The 20,528-nt window shown below is 31.4% G+C and overlaps 1 protein-coding gene across 4 annotated transcripts in view; it reads right to left on the bottom strand.

Annotated features, from left to right (window-relative positions):
* Positions 1 to 11,146, bottom strand: part of LOC132695624 (P protein) — a 55,582-nt gene extending 44,436 nt beyond the window's left edge. For all 4 annotated transcript variants that reach the window (XM_060659978.1, XM_060659981.1, XM_060659979.1 and 1 more), the window contains exons 1-5: positions 11,037 to 11,146; positions 10,103 to 10,201; positions 7,905 to 8,089; positions 5,217 to 5,401; positions 1,187 to 1,456 (exon numbers count right to left, since the gene is read on the bottom strand). In XM_060659978.1, the coding sequence (XP_060515961.1) occupies positions 1,187 to 1,456; positions 5,217 to 5,401; positions 7,905 to 8,089; positions 10,103 to 10,201; positions 11,037 to 11,059 (762 nt within the window). In that variant the 5' untranslated portion in view covers positions 11,060 to 11,146. The remainder of the gene's footprint in view (positions 1 to 1,186; positions 1,457 to 5,216; positions 5,402 to 7,904; positions 8,090 to 10,102; positions 10,202 to 11,036) is intronic.
* Between the last annotated feature and the right edge of the window lie 9,382 nt (positions 11,147 to 20,528).

Below are 20,528 nucleotides of genomic sequence, written 5' to 3'. Positions count from 1 at the left end.
TCTAACTTTTTGGCCAAAAAGAAAACCACAATCATTCCTTTTTTTTGTTCCCAAATCTGAAGATCGCTGGAAGAACTGAAAGCTATGCCAGAAAGTGTTTACCAGAATTGTGTTCATGGATTGGAAAAAACGTTGGCACAAGTGTATTATATCTGGGGAGGATTACTTTGAAGCGTACAACAAATTGATGAATAGACAAATACTTTTTTTATAAAACTTAACAGTCACCTTACTTTTTGAACACACCTCGTATAGTACCAAAAATGTGGAAAAATAACCATTTTATTATGTTAAACAGAACTCCATAGGCCTTAGAAAACCTTAAAGAAATTTACCACTTTTTTAAATGCGAAATATGATAAGATTATAAAAATAGGGTGATTCCATTTGAAAGAAATTGCTTTTCAGGATTATTTCCGTCAAATTTTTAATGTTAGTTTTTGGCCTTGTATTTATTTATTATTGAAATACCAACACATACTGGTAAAGCAGACTCTCTTCACGGCCACAAATATATAAAAAAATCTTTAAGCCAGAAATATCGATAGATTTGTTTAAACTTACAGACGTCACTTTTGATATAAAATTCAAAATATGTCAGAAAAGAAAAAAGTTCCGGGCGTTCTATTTAAAACAAGAAAGTTGTTACTTCTTCGGGACAATACACGCACCCTGTATATAAAGCAATATAATATTTTGAAAGTAAGTAAAAGTATCCAAGTATTTTTGAGATTTCTTACAGATAATTCTTGATTTTTATACTGTTAAAATAAAATTCTTTCCTTTTCGAGATTTTGAAAAGTTTGTAAGGTTAGAACAGATTTTTATGATTTTTTTGCTGCAACATCTAGTTGAAGTTTGCTTAATGTTACTATGTTACTTTTTTATAATGTCAAATTCAATATTTAATATCATATCATGTAACAGATATTTCATATTTCATGGATCGAATTGACCAAAACTTTTATATAATAACTTTAACATTTTTTTGTATAAAATAAAAAGAGTGGCGAATTTAACAAATAACAAAATGATAAAGTTGGTTTGCGAATTAAAACCATTTTTTTTTACGAAAGATACTAATGCTTTATCTCTTTATCTGAACATTGCTTTTATAACATAAAAATTGTCTGACTGAAAATAACATTGGGGCATGGATGGGAGCACACAGACACACAAAACTAACCTCTGTGATGATCAGCACATAAAGACCAATTAATAACAGTGCTGCATAAATGATCCCGATATCCGGAGCAATTGGTTGAAGATTGTAGCCCATTAGCAACGGCAGATTTTGTTTGAGATTAGATCGAAATTGTAGTCGCAAAAATTTAAATGACTGGGTGTCCGTATCGTTAGTTGAGTTCAAATGAAAGGTGGTCTTGTATTTCACCTCCGGTACTACGCCTATCAAATTTTCAGTAACCAAGGGAACTTTCCACATCTCAGAAATATTCTACAAAAAAAAGGTTTTAAAATTAATTGCGCTGCAATTCTGTCAAGTTATGAGTAGCCAACATTAATTTTTGCACTCACTAACTCTATAGGAAGTATCTAACACTTAATCCAATAAATAAATCGATAACTAACTAAAGAACTACTCTGATATAGTAAAATAAAAGATTTCCATTGCACTTTTCTGTTAGTGATAAATCTTCACCATTTTGGTTTTATCTCATTCCAAATTTAAATCTGAAATCCAACATTATTACCACACATATGCAATATGTAACAACGCAGAAAAAGTAAAAAAAGCAAAGAAGAAATATTCTATGACTTGTCACACACATTCAGTTTCAAAAAAAGTGTTTTCTAATATACTGGGAGTTTTTTAATTGAATGTCCTAAACGTCTTAACTTTTGAGATACAGGGCGGTAAAGTTTTCAAAAATAAAATATATTTTTTAATATCTGTAATACTACTTTAGACATTTTAATGAAATTTGGCACACATGTACTATTTATCAAGGGCACCACAATTTTTTTCAAATACACCAGTGATTTCTCTTAAATTAAAAAATATGTTTACAATCTCCAATCATTTCTGTTTCTGTTTCATTAAAAAAAGTACGAATATGAAGTATATAAACTCTGAGGTGTGTTTTTGAAATTTTTACGGTTATTTCTTATCATTGTAGTAGGCTGTGTCTGTAAGAATTATTAATTCTGTTGTCAAGACTGTTGTTTGACAGTTGTTTAACATCAGTTTTTAAATTCAGTGCTTAGCGTTTTATTAATTTGGTATTTAAAATATCCGCGCATTGTTATTTTAAAAAAGAATGGTCGAGTTTACAAATGAGGAGTTGCCAGATCCGCTTTTTATGTTTTTACGATTTTATCAAGAGCGCTTTCCCAATTGACTCTTACCAGATAGGCGAACATTTTTAAATGTACATAGAAGGTTGACTGAAACATGAACTTTCAGGGCAAATAATCATTTAAATGGCTCCCATCGGACTGTTAGAACTTCAGAAATGGAAGAAGCAGTTTTAAATTCTATTGATGACAATCCTGAACTTAATACTAGAAAAATTGGAAATAATCTGAATACCCTTAACATATTCAACGAGTGCACGCGTTCCCCTGCGTGTTAATTTTTGTCAATACCCTTTGGAGAAAATTATGAATTATTCCTTGTTTGACCAAGAAGTACTATTTACAAGCCAGCTTTTCCAGAATGCAATAATAAATTTCCGTATTTGGGCCGATGAAAACCCTCATGCAGTTCTAGGATTTAAACATTAAGTTAAATTAAATTTTTGGGCTGAATTGTCGGAAATTACTAAATTGGACAGTTTTTCCTACCAGAAAAGCTAAATAGCCATAATTATCGCCGATTTTTAGAAGAGGATTTGCCAATATTACCAGAAGAGGTACCATATTGAATTAGGAACGGAATGTGGTTCATGCATGACAGTGACTTTATTGAACAAATAACAACCATTAAATTAGGTCTAAATGATATTTTGATTAGTTCCGTTTTTACCAAAGTCCATATTCCTGAAACTGTCAACATTATTTAAGATATATTAAAATTCGAGGACCTGGATTCACATCTTTCTAATTAAAAAATACTCGCAATGGTCAAATTTATAAACATATATCAGGAACAGCTATGGATTCTTCATTCTTCATTGTCGCTAATGTATTTATGGAGCTTTTGAGAAGAAAGCTTAGACATTTTTCATTTAAAACCAAAAGTATGGAAACGCTACGTTGATGATACTTTTGTAATCTGCATTCCTGGTCTAGAATGCCTCCGAGATCTTCTTAACCACTTAGGTTCTATACACCCCAACAGATATTTTACCATTGAATAAGAAACTAATAATAATCTTCCATTCACAGATATTCTTATTAATAGAAAATCAGACATAACGTTGGGCCATTCAAACCTAGACAAACACTTATCTTACCTTACCTTAATGCATTGTCACATCATCATCCAGTCCAAAAATCACTGGTTATCAACTATCTTTCATGACAAAATAAGTGCGAAATCAACCCTACACTTGCCACTGTGACCCTTATTTAGATCAAAAACATGTCAAAAGTTCTTAAGAAATATAACGTCAAAAACAGATTTACTACTTGTCCAAAAATCTCTCAACATCTTCGACCCGTCAAAGACAAAATTCCGTTTGAGATACCATTTTATGCATATGTGGCAAAAAATGCATTGAAAAGACCGGACGAAAAATATCAACTAAGCTAAAAGAACATGAAAGTGCATTGAGACTTCTTTTTTGCCCACTCTTATCTCTCGTCACGGTTACGGTATACGAGCAAAACGCTGAAAAGGGTCGTGAGGTTATCGTTTTCTTCTAAAAAAAAATATTTTGATATGCTAATAGGGCGTTGTTTGAAAATGGACATTTAAAAAAAAATCGCAGCACCTTTAATAGAAAATTTTGTGTTTCTATAAAAGCATTTCAATGTAATGTTTTTTTAAACTAATAAATAGTTAATTAGTTTTCAACCTTAAAAATGACTTTTTATGTTTGCCATCCTGTATATTTTTAAATCATTAAAAAATTCTAAAAGTATTGAAATTACCTTTCCAATATTTGATTGATGTTTTGCTAGAGAGTTTTGAACTGGAAACAACTGCGTACTGGTAGTTTTGGATAAATGCAAAATTATAGTTTTTTTTATGACGTCCGAAAATAATGCAGTAAGCAAGCAATGGAGGTGTGTTACAATCAATATCCTGAAAAAAATCAAGGCAAGATTGTGACAAAACTAAATTAATAGCAACCAGTTTGAGAAGAGTCCAAAAAGGTACATGTGAACTTCCCATGAGTTACGAGAAATAGTGGTTTTCGAAGCTGTTAACTTGAAAAGTAAAGACACCAACCAGACTAACAAGAACTAACGTTAGATATACTTAAACAAAACGCATTCATTTTACACAAAAAAGTGCAATTCAAGTGTTTCCTAGAAAAATTTAACATAGTAAGACATTCCCGTTGATTTTTTGGACTTATTTGAAAGGTTAAATTAAATAGAGCGTCTTTACAACTGAAACCACAATTTGATCACGCATTTGTCTACTCGAGGAAAATATCACGCATGGTATCTTTCTGGTTAGTTTTAGTTGTAATTTTCAGTTCTTTTCAATAATCAAAAAATATACATAAAAAAAGCTAATTTTCAGTTGATAACTAAAATTATATAAGTATTGTAAACATGATGTTGAAACCATTAAAGTCTTTAAAAAGTTACGATTTCTTTTAAATGCACAAAAAACGCCGTATAACGCTGAAGCAGAAATAGATATCTATATGCGGCTTTTATCATAATATTTTTTTATGAAAATCGAGCTTCAGACAGAAGGGAGTTTTCCTTTAAAAGTACCCAAGGCAACGAAATACGTACACCCGGTAGAGCGGGATCAATTTAGATGCATATTTGGGTTTTCTAAAAGAGACTTGAAGTGTATGCGAAAGTCGCATATGCTGGTTAAGAATCATTATATCTAACAGAAATGGTAGGTTCTATTTGTATAGATAAAAAAAACGTATTTTGTTTATTCTATGACGGAAACTAAACAACACATTTAGTTCATGGTTCATGTTATTGGCTACACCCAGGGACACATTAAAACGAGTTACATATTCCGATCTTTTACTTTTAGAACTGATTTGAATCATCTTAATCAAATTAAAATAACTTAAGTTTTAGTGTAAGCTTGCGTTTATTTTATTTTGCCATACCCTCATTGATATCACATCGGTGGATTGAATGTCAGAAGTGCTTTTGGGCATTTTATTGACGACAAGCAACTGAACCCAAACACTTAGCCAATTGTAAGACAGGTTACCATAGTAGGGTGGCAGCAGGGCTCCTTCAAGCATTACATTTAGCTTCGAAGTGTTTGTTTTTTTGAAAATAATATAACCTACAACAAAATACAAAAATAAAACGGTTATTTATTGAAATTTTTAAGTAATTTCTATCAAATTGCAATACGCAAATATATGAAATACTCCTTTGCCTTTGCTAAGCAGAGCTTCGAAAAATATAATATATAAATAAATTAATAGTGTTTTTATTATATATAATTACAATTTAATTATTTCATAATATATAGCTTAGAAAAGGCATAAAAACGAATCTTATAAAATTTGATATCTATTAGATATCTCAATTTTAACAGTTTTGTATGTTTATAAGAAAAAATACTTTTCTATAGGAACACCGAGGAATTCTAGGGGAATTCCAAGGAATTAAAAAATTGCCATGTGCACTTCTGCCTCTGAGGCATTTTTCTAATATTATAGATTACAAATATATCGTTTACTTTTTTCGCAATATTTAGCTGTTTTTATGGCACGAACAGAATTTCCCTGGTCCTTATTGTTCTTATTGTATTATTTGTAAATAACTTTGAAAAACTTATACAGAGTAAGGTCAAAAAAATATCGACAGTATTTTTTTTTTAACAGAACATATATATTATTTTTTATTTTCATAGAGGACGATGTGTGCATTTCATTAATAAATATTGAAAAAAATAATGCAAATATTAAAAATTTGGCGTCCTGCTCAGCCCTTTGATTAAACGAAATTGAGATTGGGAATAATGTGAACTATTCAACAAATTTATACATTTATATATGTTTAAAAAAATGCAAAAAACTTAGTGGGGGTGACTCCTTGCTTAAAATAAAGGGTAAAGGCAAACCGTTAGGGAGATATCCTAGAAATATGGAGGAAAAAATTATGTTTTTATTTTTTATCTTAAATACGAAAATAACTAATAACTATTATAAAACACATTTTCTGCATATCTTATACCTATACAGGCTGACCTAAATTAAGTGTTAATCATTGGTAACTTTGTTATCAGTAGAGAAACAAACTCGGTTAAATTAGCAAATTAGTAGCGTATTTTCAATTGATCCCGACGGCGAAAACAGAAAAACAATTCAATATAGGGCTTAGGAAACAATGAGAAAATGTACTCTTTTAAATGGAACACCCTATATATATATATATATATATATATATATATATATATATATATATATATATATATATATATATATATATATATATATATATATATATATATATATAATTATCTTCTGAACACTAACATTTTACAAATAATTTCTTAATAAATATTTTTGAAACTAACTGAACTATTCATGCGTAAACTTATAATAAATACATTCTTTAAAAACATTTTATTTAAACAATATAACTTAAATGACAACAAAACAAATAAGTAAGACACATAAGGCAAAACAAAAATACAAATTGTCATGGCATTAGAAGACGCAATTCTTTTAGATATCCCTAGATACAAAAATATACATATGGTATACTATATGTATACTATACTAGAGTATACTATATGTATAGTATTGTAATCCCAAGGCGATCGATGGAGCCTACCCCGTGGAAGAGTACGTAATGTCACTTCTAGGTAACAGAGGTACATTTTCTACTAAAGGACTTGTCAGGTAATCTTAACGGTAGAAAATGAGGACCAATTAAATAATCATTTATAATTTCTAACCAGATTTTAACGGCAAACTGATATTGATGTCTACATTCTGTCATTGAATGCCGCTCACCTTCAGCCCATACATTCCTGTTGTGAAAGTTTTGAATTACATCCCTCGAGAAACTTTCTTAGTCCACTGTGGTCCTTCCTTACATTCAAAACATCACTGGCCACATATCAAAAGTTCTAAAGAAACGTCAAAACCAGATTTACCACTTGTCCAAAAATCTCTAAACATCTTCGGTCCCTCAAAGACAAAATTCCATTTAAGATGCCAGGAGTTTACAGCATTCCATGCATATGCGGCAAAGAATACGTTGGAGACCGAAAAATATCAACTAGGCTCAAAGAACACTAAAGGGCCTTACGACTAAGACAAATAAACTTGTCAGCTGTTGCCGAAAACAATCGCGAAACCGGACATAAAATTTAATTCGAGAAAACTAAAATTCTTGCCTGTAATTAATTCTTCTACCAACGAAAAATCCGAGAGTCTATAGAAATCTATTAACAACCTAACAATCTTTACCAATATGGGAATCAATCATCCGACACGGTGTTTATGCCTCTCATTTAGCTACGCCCCCTCAAAACAATATATAAGTAGGTACAGAGTAAAATGCGAGCCAGTTTCAGTCAAGCTCTGCAAAAACCGAAACAGGAGGAATCCAGAAATTTTGTAAAAAGAACAAACAAAATTTTATTTTAAACAAGAAATCACCCCCTAAACTTTTCGCATTTGTTTTGAATCACCCTGTATTTTGTACATAAATAATTATTTTAAAAACTCCTAATTGCGTATTTTTAAACTTGAATTCAGAAAAACCACCTAATTTGCAATAAAATTGTCGACAAAGAAGCAAATACAATTGAAATACCGAATACTTACTATTTATAGTATTGTTTTGTATGCTAATTTGATGCAAATCCTGAATCTTTTCGTTATTAATCATAAGAGCGGCGCTACACATAATCAACATGATGACCAGAACGCCAGTTTTGCAGTACTTTTGGACAATTTGCCATTCCGAAGTATCAGTATTTGATGGAGTAGTGGAATGAGCTGGCAAATTTCTAAAAGAAAAATTTTTTTTATTAAGCCTTTTGTTGCTATCATTTCTTATCTATATTGGGGAAACGAACGATCCCAGAAATTTGAAAAACCAAATTATTATGTAAATGGGATAAAATCTTGAATTTTAAAACTCAGTTTTATCAAAGATGTCTCTTAAAATCTTAAAACAGAGAAAAATTGAAATCCTTTTTTTTGGATTGGTTTTGGAATATCTCCATTTTAATAAACTTTGTCGTTAAAAATGGCACGATTATGACTGCGTACCTTAGAGTTTTGTGACAATCGTAAAAAAATACTAATTTTCTGAAAAAATAAAAACATAACCAAAAATATGACTAAAATATAAAAAAAGTTGGTTTGGTTGTTATTAATGCCTAAATATTTCGGATGTACCAAATAAAATGCTAATTTATTACTTAGGATGCCAAATAAACCTTAAAATAGAAATAAAATATAATAATAATTATAATAATAACAATAATAATACTTTATTGCCAACCAAATCATTATACAATAATGACACAAGCAATACAAAATTAGGTTTAAAATGTAGTTAAAATGGAACTTACATCTCAAAATTAAAATTATAGAAACATTTTCCAAGAAACCATTTATAAATTAAAATTTATTATTTATCTTTTTTACTTTTTTACAAAGCATTCGAAGGGCGCAAATTTCTCTGTAGCGAAAATTCCTACGTTTTGACTTGACTAATTGTTTTTACTCAACTATCGAAAATTAATCAATTGTCGAAGACAAAACAATTTTATTAATGTAAGTAACGTAACGTAACGTAATGTAAGTAATCAGTATTTTTCTTTGTTCCTAACCCGTCGATTTGAGTTTGAATATGATGCTTTTAATGCAATAAAGATTTAACAAATTTAGCCTAATTAAAAAAGTAGTGGATATCTTGATAAGTAAACATGAATTATTTTTCCCATATAGGATGTTTTATTAATTTTTTAAATGGCGTTTCACATTTTATTGCTTATATACGTCAATAGTACGTCAAGCTACGACGTAATTGTAAAAAAAGTATTAAACAAAAATAATAACGTGAAGGTTCTTCAAGGATCCATTTTGGGGCACTTACTTTTTCTACTATATGCCAATTGTCTGTAAAATATCAAAATTATCAGTAAACTTATTGTGAGTTTAAATAAATGGCATAGAATACGAAGTTTTATTTTTATGCGTTCATTTGAGTTCGAATGTTCTACCTGTTTGTCAATTCGAAAACATGATCCACATTTTAATCTACGGCCTCCCGATTTTTGTGTTTTTTGTGACTGCGTGTTATTGTTTTACAAATATTTACCTTGTAAAACTAAAAGCACCATAGGAAAGTAGTTAAAATACCATAAAACTATTTGTGAAAATTTGTTCTATTCTAAATGGTTCTAATTTAACCTCAATTCAATTTTTGAAATTTTGAAGAAAATAAAATCTAACCGAAATTAAAGTGCTTCATATTTTGCCAAGCAAATGTATATCCAATCTATCAGTAAAATTCCAAACGTTTTAGAAAATATTTTTAATACCTTAAAAGCTAAGGTCTCCAGGTTAGATTTATTCTAGCCGTGTGCAACAATCTTATAAGACTTTTATATAGGGTGTAGAAATGATAAGAAAAAACTATTTTTTTAATTATAATATTCAGTCTTTAGATATTTCATTTAAATTTTGTACTGTGCTTTGAAGCAGCCAAAGAGATTTTGTGAAGCGAAAAAAAAATCTTTTAACAGAAAACGGTGGGTCGTTCGGAAAAAAGAAAGAGATCAAATTTTATCAAGTTTTATTTTTTGTTTTTGGAGAAAGCAGTGAGCACCATTTGTAAAAATATGTAGGTATTTGTATATGCAAATCTGGTTTCGATGTCACTGGCAAATAAAAAACTTATATATTTTACATCAAAAATTGTCTGTTGATGTTTGAAGGCAGTGCACTAAACATATCTCAATATTTTATAACCAAACTATAAAAATGTTTGGTTGGTTGGAGATACTTACGCTGAACTAAAAAGTGAGTCACTCCCTGCGTTTGATGATGCTTCACTGACGCATATTCTGATATGGTTCGTGTTGTCGATATTTTTGAAAAGTCCGCGCCTGGAACCGAACTTGTTTCAACATAACATTCTAATACACCTTGCTACTTTTTGTACTCAAAAATTATATGTCAAAACAATCGCGGCAGTTGTTATAAAACTGACCTCGAATTTTCTCTTCCGTGCTTCAAGATTAAAAACTTTTATTGTGGATTGGAAACGTGGTCGTAAGAGTACAAGAATGCATTTTTATTAGAAACAAAATTATATTGCAAATTATCTTAAATCTTGAGTGCAAATTATGAAACCTAAATATGTTGAATTGATGAAAAAATTGTTACTGATTTATTCCTCATTTATCTGAAGAGGGTACTTACAGTTGATTTTCTTATATATGAAATTCTTCGGCTATTGAAGACAATAAAGTTAATTATTTGATCGTACGAAGACAAACGGTAAGGGGTTAATAGATCTAGAACTTAAAAAAAATGCATAAACTCCCAATTTTTGAAAAAAAAATATGTAGTACTAAAGTACTATAACATATTTCTAAATACTAATAATAGTATGTGAAGAGAAGCTGAGAGATAACAAGTACCTAAAACTAAAAGAAAATTGAATTGTTTTTAAGTATCAAAGTTGTAAGGTTGTTATTATGTATTTTTATTATTTTATTATTTAAATACTCCTAAGTAACCTATTAAATATCAGATATTTTAGTAAAAAAACTTTTGTAAAAATTAATTTGTTTAGCATCATAGATGATAGAAATCGATACTTACCTTAATTTTTCGTTAACTATATTTAAATTATTTATTTTTTTAATTATATTTATTTTAAATTGTAAATTAAGGAGATAAAATGGAGGACGATAATTAAAATTTTAAAGTACGTACCTTAAACTTAGTTCCTTCTCCATATTGAATTATATAACCAGTAAAAACTATTTTGAGTTTGCACGAGAAAACCGATTTGAAAAACATGCACCACACACAGTTACTAGCAACATGTGGAAAGCAACCGATGGACATTGAAACAAAAACACAAGTTTTTTTAAAGCTCCACTGAATCCGAAGAACAAAAAATTGTGTGATCGTTTATATGCCTAAAATACAGCGTGTGCCAAAAGTCACGTATCAAATTACAACAAGCTAACAATTGAGATCATTTCCGTGTAAAAAGCAACTAAAAAGGTGGTTCTCTTATCGCAAATTACATTGTTGCTTGTTATTGATCGATGAATGTAATTTTAGGACTTTAGGAGTTCATTCGCAAAGATTTCATTTTAGGTTGTCGGATTTTTTTTTCAATATGAATTTCTGTTTTCGACTGGATATTCCTAGCGTCCCAACATGACACATAAAATATGTCACAAGTAAGAGGTATTTCAAATACAAAGCATATCTTCAATTTGTTTTTTTTTTTTTTGAGTAGGCTATGGAAAAATAATTGACATTGACAAGCACTCACGACATTTTTGAGGCAACTATCCTTAATAATTTTTCAGCGTTCTAAAAACAGATTGCTAATTTGGGTCTTTTTTTGCATCTCATATTATTTTTATAGTATACGGTAGGTAATAATTCTATTTACGTTTTATGGTATTTTTGAGTCAATAAAGCAAACCAGTCCAGCATAGTAGTAAGGAAATTGAAACAAAATATATGAATCTGCTCTATCAATATCATTCAAGGATATAATAATATATATTTATTTTCCACTCTCCGGTACTAATTCACACTGAATTTTAATTACATCAATGGGCGGACATTTTTGGGATTATATTATTGCGTGTAATTTTGTCATTTCATTATTAGCCGATTTTTTTAATTGCTAGGTTAAATTTTCGGGAATATTACAGTCTTTAGTGTTTAAACAGTTTTTAAATATGTATTATTATACCGGGCGGCAACGAAACTAGTTTCCAGGGCATAAAAATATGACTGGTATGTTGTATATAGGTTAAATATTGTGAAAATTCGTAGTATAAAAAACAATTGAATTGCGTTTCCGGAAATAACTTGAATATTCTAATTTTAAATGGAACGCCCTGTTTATTTCGCTAAAGAATTCTAAACAAGTTTTTAAAATAAAGCCGTTCAAAAATATGCCACAATTCTAAGACTTTTTATTTAATGGAGAAACGAAGTAGACCAAAACAAAAAATATTACGGTTACTTACTCCTTATGTACAACGCAATTCAAATCCAGATTTCAAAATATTCAACCCTCTTAACTTACCAAATTGTATATTTTTATCTCAAGCCATTTTAAAATGCCGCTGTGGATAGTAGTTTCGCTGCTTGCCGGTATATAATATTCTTTATACTTATTGAAAACGGTGTAGATCACACTTAAGTTTTACAAAACCTGTAGAAGTCTTAAGAACTTAAGATTATCTTCGTATATGGTTGGAAAAATAAAAACAATCAATTATATGGTACAAGAAAATTGACGAAAGCGATGGCCTCAAGTGCGAACCCTGTGGCATCGGAGATTCAAGGCCACAAACTAAATACAAAATAAATATAGATCATTCCTGAATGCCACAAAAGAGCAAAAAATTAACTGCGGTTTAATGAGCACTCACTCTTTTCAATTAACTCCAGTGTAAATTATTCTGTTTAAGATGCCAAACGCTTTAAATATGAATGAAAGTCAAAGAAACGACGGAAATTCGTTTTTAGTAGAGACTACTGTGCAACTATTACAATTAATTTATTATTATTATTATTAATTAAATATTAACAAATCGTGCACAATTTAACGTGTTTTATCAAATTTAAAACATTCGCAGCAACATTTAGGGCACTTCATCATGCGTCAGCTGCCATTTTGGCTTCGATTCGGCTATTTGATATTTATTACTTACCTGAACTGATAACGTACAAAAACTAACTACGTATAAAAATTGACATTTGGTCCCATCGAACCAGATCATTTTTCTATGAAATTTATAATTTTGTGTAATTAGTTATATGCCCCGGGCTGCAGACGAAGCCCAAACCTAAGCGAAGATAACGCCTCGCTGATATCAAAAGCCCTATTCATTCGATTGTCGGATTGTAAAATACGCTCTTAATTATCCCAGCCTTTGTATCGGCTAGTCCGAATAAAACTTTATTTTAGTTTCTGTATAAATAAATGTTTTTAAAAACGCTCTCCCGAGTTGTGAACATTTAAATGGCGCAGTCGGAACGGATTTTGTAAGTGCAGTAGTGGTGGACAATTAAACAGCATTTTCTGGGAGTTTCTGTGAAATCGCCAATCGTGGAAAGTTCGAAACTTTTCGACATTCGTTACGTGGATTTTCAAATCCTTCTTCAGATTCTTTAGAGGGAGCCATTGCTTATGTTTCTGAATTTGAAAATTTCGAAAACCTCTACGAGAATCTAAGCAACACAACAAAACAATTCCAAATGTCCAATTTTCAACAAAAAAACTCAAAACAATTTCAAATACCAAATTTTCAACAATTCAACACGAAACAACATTTTCAACCATTTCAGCATGGAATAAATCCCAACACAAATTTATTGCCAAACAATTTTAACAAATTTTTAAATCCAAACCAATATCAAAATCAATTCCCAATACCACAATTTATATCTCAACCAGTAAATATTCAACCGAGGCAAATACCTCAAAGACGATTTCCCACAAATCGAGAAGTGTTCGGACCTCCACGAAATGTCTTCAAATCCAATCAAATATCACCCAACCAACTTCCTTAACCGACACCAATGTCAGGTATCTCAAGACAAACAAACAATTCATTTACAAGATGACCGGTAAGATAAAATAACTTCACTAACAACAATCAACCCCCAAATTTTATCGCGGAAGAATTGTTTAACCAAGAATGCGATGAAAACACAATACACGAACTAACCCAAACAAACAACCAACCCTATACTATTCGACAATTGAAAAGGAACTCTTAGCAATTGTTTGGAGCTGTAAATATTACAGACCTTATTTATTCGTACAAAAATTTCTTATTTACACGGATCATAAACCCCTACAGTGGCTAATGTCATTAAAAGAGACAAATTCACGACTCGTTACATGCAGACTTAAACTTGAGGAGTATAAGTACGAAATTAAATACAAACTAGATATGAATGCTATTGAAATTGACTCGATATTTAACAATTTGGGAGACGCAGATGAAATTATAGGCGACTTTTTATTACACGATAACGATGAATTGCCAAATCTAGACGACTTAACGTTAGATGAAATTTTGTTTAAACCGGAAGAACAAAAAATTAAAATTTTATCGGACATTCAAATTAAACCCCCATTTAACCAACGGGAGAACCAAAAAGATTTAAAAAAAAAAGAGACAGTACATTCCTCAGCGGAAAACCCAATTTTCGAAATTCCAATTTCGGCAAAACCATTAAATTATTTTAAAAATCAAATAATATTAACAACAGGAGATGTAGGAAAATTCTTAATAAAGAAAGAAAACGTATTTAATAATAATCGATTTTGTATCACAATCCCGAAAAATGACCCCATGCCAAATATTATACGAATCACTAAGAAATACTTTAAACCAAAACCTACTTCTGCAATTTACTTTCAAGCAGAAAATTTAATTAGAATTCAGCATTTAAAATAATTCATTGCAACATAGTACTCGAAGACATCGAAACCCAAGATGAGCAACAAGAAAAACTCATTCTATACCATACAATAAAAACGTGTCATCGTGGAATAAATGAAATTGAGAATTCCCTTTGTAAAAAATATTATTGGTCAAACATGTGTGACGAAATAGAAAATTATGTTAACAATTGTGACATATGCCAAAAGAATAAGTATGATCCAAAACCACCAGCGATAAAATTAAAATTAACTTAACCCCAACAGCATGAAAACCATTCGAACATATTCATGTTGATACCTTTAGGATAAACCATGAAGGCCAAGTTACAATAATTGACGCATTTTCGCGCTATGGACAAGTATAAGCACATTAAAAGCATAACAGGAACCAAGGTAGTAGTAGTAGTATTGAAAATAACATCAGATCAGAAGCCTCAAAAACTGCTAATCAAATGTAACACGGATCGATATATGCAAATCGAAGTACCAGTAGTGATTAAGATACCAGTGAATTGTCAAATAGAAATAAATGGAGAAAAATTCTTCAACGATGTAAAAATCCAGTTCGGAAACCAATATTTTTACCAAAAATCCAGTTAACGGAAATGAACGCAATAAAAGTCCTGGATACCGCCAATCTTTCAAAAATAAATATTGACGAAATATACCAGCTAAGAGACTTAGCGGAAAAAACAACTCCCACGGAACCAGTGAAAGAAATAATTGTTATTCTTTTCGAATAATCAAGGTTGTAATTTTAGTTTTCATCGTTAAGAAGCTCTTGTTGGAAAAGGGACGAAAATCGAAGAAAACCGCATCCAAACCAGAGGAAACCTGCCAAGAAGAAAATTTTGAAACTTTTTCGAAAAGTCGATCCGTTATTTTATTTTATTAATTAATTGAATTTAGTCATTTTTTTTACAAAACTTCTGGATTCCTACTGCGTCGGTTTTTGCTGAGTCGAACTTGCTGACGTTTCGCCAACCATCATGTTGGCGTCATGTTCTTCAGAGCTTGACTGAAACTGACTAGTATTACTCTGTCCCTGCTTATATATTGTTTGACGGGGCGGAGCTAAATGAGGGGCGCAAACCGATGTCTGATTCCCAAATTGGTGACAGGTAGAGACCTGAGTCGCGATCAAGATTGTTAGGCTGTTTATAGATTTCTATAGACTCTCGGATTTTTCGTTGGTAGAAGAACTGATTACATGCAAGAATTTTAGTTTTATCAAATAAAATTTTATGCCCGGTTTCATGAGTGTGTTCGGCAACAGCTGATGAGTTTATCTGTCTTAGTCGTAAGGCTCTTTCGTATTATTCGAGTCTAGTTGATTTATTTCGTCCGGTCTCTCCAATGTATTCTTTGCCGCATATGCATGGAATGCTGTAAATTCCTGGCATCTCAAATAGAATTTTGTTTTTGACGGACCGAAAATGTTGAGAGATTTTTGGACAATTATTCTTCTTTAGAACTTTTGATATGTGGTCAGTGATATTTTGAATGTAAGGAAGGACCACAGTGGCAAGTGAAGGATTGCTTTCGGCCTCATTACTATTGGAAGTTTGTGGTGAAGTGTACTTTTTGATGGAACGTTTAATATCTTTAATGTGGAAATTATTAGAGAAAAGAGCAGAGGTAAGGTGTTTTAATTCTGGGTTCAGTGACTCGAGCTGAGATAGTTTTACGGCTCTGTAAACAAGAGAGTTGATAACCGATGATTTTTGAGCCGGATGGTGTAACCATGCATTAAGGTATCAGTCTGTGTGCGTAGGTTTTCTATAAACACAATGATCCAATGTTAAGGTCTGATTTTCTATTGATAAGAATATCTACGAATGGTAAGTTATTATTAGTTTCCAACTCAATGGTAAAACGTATTTTAGGGTGTATGGAGTTTAAATGTTTAAGAAAATGTACTAGGGTTTCTTGACCAAATAACAAAAGTATCATCGACGTAGAGTTTCAATAATTTTGGTTTTAGATGAAAGGTGTCGAGAGCTTTCTTCTCAAATGCTTCCACGATGACTGGTGATAGTGGAGAACCCATAGCTGTTCCCGATGTTTATTCAAAAATTTGACCGTTATAAGAAAAACATGTTTACGACAAGCATTTTTCAATTTAGGTGAGAAGGTTTGGTTCCAGATTCTAGGACTTTAATATATCTGAAATTATGTCGAGAGTTTCAGGTATAGGCACTTTGGTAAAGAGGAATTCTACGTCGAAACTAACTAGAATATGTTGTGTATTTAATGTAATGCTTTTTAATTGTTCAATGAAGTGAAAGGAAGGAAGTACCAAACTGTCAGTTTCCCCTGTAAGGAGTTTTAATAAGGAAGCTATATATTCTGCTAGAGAAAATGTGGGCGAATCAATGGTGCTGACAATAGGTCGAAGGGGTAATCCTGGTTTGTGAATCTTTGGAAGTCCGTAGAGACGAGGAATTTTAGAGTCATCAGGGGTTACAGATTTTTTCACCGAGATAGAGAAGAAGCCTTAATAACAGATTTAAGATTGCCATCCATGATCCGTCTGTAAGAATATCTTGAATCTTTTCCTGATATTCATTTGTGTCCATGACTACCGTAGCATTTCCTTTATCACAAATATTTTATATACAAGCCGAGATCATTTTCTGACACAAACTGTGCATGTGGAGATCCGTCATAACAAAGCGAGATCCAAGATGGATCTCGTCTTTCTTTTATGTGTATTTCAATTTCTTTCAGTGAAACTAGACGGTATTACATCATACAGCAATTTTTATCTGGATCTGGTTTTGACCATTTTTTTCCGTTTTTATACTATTTTAGTTCCACCGACTGTACTCTCGATGGTTTTTGTATTATGTCAAGATGAGATCCAGTGCATCGTGCAACGCCGCATTTTATTTGCTATAAAATATCAGATTTATTTTGCGCGAGGGTAAATCTTTTCTTCTATATATTGCCGCGGTACTTCAAAAAGAACAAAACGAAATATATTATTCCTTTAGTTAGCATTTCTGTAAGTATTATAAACAAATACTTTTATCTTTATCTTTAAATAATTGAGGGCACTTTTCTTTCAACTTTAAACATTCCCCTTTTTTTGGTGCCCTTTTTTCTCTTATGTGATTCTTAAAAAATGTAGGCATATCATTTTTTTGCTTCTCATTCCATGTTCGTCGACTCTCTTTCCTCTTAAGTGGAGGTTTCAATCCTTGGTATGACCCTCTTCATTCTAGCTGTCGCTTTGCGTGTCCGATATAACATCCGAAGAAGATTGAAGACAATCTACTAGAAGGTTATGATCTCGGGTGTCGTGGGAGGAAAACTGCAGAGGTGGTCTACTTTATCTACTTCGTTAGTTTCCATAACATCTACGAGGAACGCAAGTAGGTTTTCATTCATAAACACTCGGAAACGAGAGTTGCTATTTTTAGTTGCCCCTTTTAAGAAAAATTACTCTACAGGGTGGTCTATTAAAAAAAAACTAGATGACGTTCTATCCCCCTTTAAGGACACTCTGTTGTATCCGAGAAAATTACAGAATTTCGCATTAATATCGAAATTACTTTATGTACGATATTTTTTATGGAATGTGCTAAACTGAATTGATTGAATTTAAGCCTTTGTGTTTTTTTTTAAATATGTGTTTATGAGAAATGGATATCTATTGGAAATTATCCAGGTTTCCAAACGCGTAAGTGAAACACAGATAACTATATAAAAAAATATTTACCATTCAAGTGTTGTTGAAAATTGTTTTCATTCCAGGAATCCAATTCAATATCAATTTGCTCAAGTGCCTTTCCTTTATTTTCGCTACCTATTCCTTTATCCATCATTAAAAGCAATTTGAAAGTTTTTGCACTTTGATATACATCCTGTGGCAGTCTTGAATTGAATAGTTTTAGAAAAGAAACGTGCATGGCTCTTACAATATTGGTACCCTACCTGTAATATTCCTGATAGGTTTCCTTTGTGTGCCCCATAAACGAGGCAACTTGTTCTATTTCGTTTTAATTTAAATTTAAAATTTGCAACACGGTTGCAATTTGTTCCTCGAGCGAGAAGGCGTCAAGGCAGTCGGGTTTTTAGCCCCACATTTTAAAGAATACTTTCGAACGACTGCTGAGCGGTCTACCCATTTTGACGAGCTTCCAGTCATTCCAAATAGAAAGGGATTTTCTTGTGGAATAAAGTGTCTTCTTGCACATAGCAATTTGTCGATATACCTTTGTAACTGTTGCGAAAACAGAATCGGTTCTTGTTTACTTCCTTTACCAATAGAAATCATTCTCTTAAAATATTTAATCAAGTGCTTTTCCGTTTCAGTTCAAACATCTAGACATTCTTCTTGATTTACACTTATTGAGTGTTTATTGTATGATTCTAGTTTTACGTACTGCACATCTCCAACTCTTTTTCAACTTAAAAGTATTGTTAGAGCCAAAGTGGTTTCGGTAAGTTTTTTAAATGATTCTGCAACATATTTATTTGCTTTCAAGTTTTCAATGCACGAATCTGCAACACTTTGACAAATTTTTTTAAATAAAATAAAATCTTACGTTACTGGCAAGATCTGTGGATTCGTAGATTGCTTTTCGTTAAGGTATTTTAGCGCTAGACTACCGATTTCGAATTTCCAGTTGTCTTCAACTAACTGATGGAACGCTTTTACACTCTTTAGGGCAGCTTGGTAATTAGTTATTGGCAAAATCGGATTTTTCTTTAGAATCATTATCTTGGCAGTGGAACACACTGCTAGTAATACCGTTCTCATATGAAAGGTCAAAGAGGGGGCACCAAATGAGTCATGCGAGTTGCCGAAACAACTTTATCAAAATTTTCTAGTTTTAGCAATTCCAACATGGAATCTATTTTATAAATATCTTTTAAGGGAACAAAAATCCTTCCCAGTTCTCTTATTTTATTGGAAACCGCATTTTTAATATGTGGGCGCTTGTGTTTACGCAGATAGTCCTCCGCATATTGACAAACTATTGGGTCTCTTTTTCCATTAAGTGATATCCTATCAGCGTGCAGACTTCCGATTTTAGCCTACTGAAGAATGGCTGTCGAGATTCTGTAAAAGCAAGCATCGTCTGTCCTTCGCTTGTAAAATTTCTGTGCTGACCATCTTCATTGTTAAAATAACGGTGTCGAGCGTGACGTCTTAAAGTTTTTCTTTTATAAAGGCCCTTGCAGTATTTACAAGGAAAATAGTCCAACAAAATGTCATTATTCTTTTTAATTAAATTCGAAGTTGGCCTCTGAACTGGTCTTATTACATTTTCAACAGCTGAAATTAAATTTCCTTCTTTTCTAATTCGGTTAATCATCGACTTCCTTGTGTTAATGCCTTTAAGTTGAGCTAAAATTTTTTAACGCTGTCTTCACTAGCATGATCTCTAAATAGATGCCGTGAAAAGTTTGTGATATCTTTATCACAATAGAGTCAACGATCTCGCTTATCCCAGACCCCTCCTTTTCGACGGCTATGTTCGACAGTTTCAGTTTTTACTAAAGATGAATCCCATAAAAAAGTAATTTGAAAATATCAATGTTGGTTTGATTTTTTATGTGATATAAATTACATATTACATAAACTTATTATTAATCTCATTATTTTTCATATTACATTTGGTACCGCAAGTACTTTGTCGTTATTCTGAATAGGTTCTAAAGTATTATTTTTAATCAAATGAGTTCGAAATATTTTTGGTGAAACCTAAAAATAATATATGGTGGGCGAATTTTGATAAAAATCGTACAAAATTATCCAT

The sequence above is a fragment of the Cylas formicarius genome, unplaced genomic scaffold (assembly GCF_029955315.1).
Source record: "Cylas formicarius isolate icCylForm1 unplaced genomic scaffold, icCylForm1.1 PGA_scaffold_12__32_contigs__length_19106922, whole genome shotgun sequence".
In the NCBI taxonomy this organism is placed as follows: Eukaryota; Metazoa; Arthropoda; class Insecta; order Coleoptera; family Brentidae; genus Cylas; species Cylas formicarius.
The sequence above is the reverse complement of the archived record's forward strand: the minus strand, read 5'-3'. Positions and strand labels throughout refer to the sequence as shown.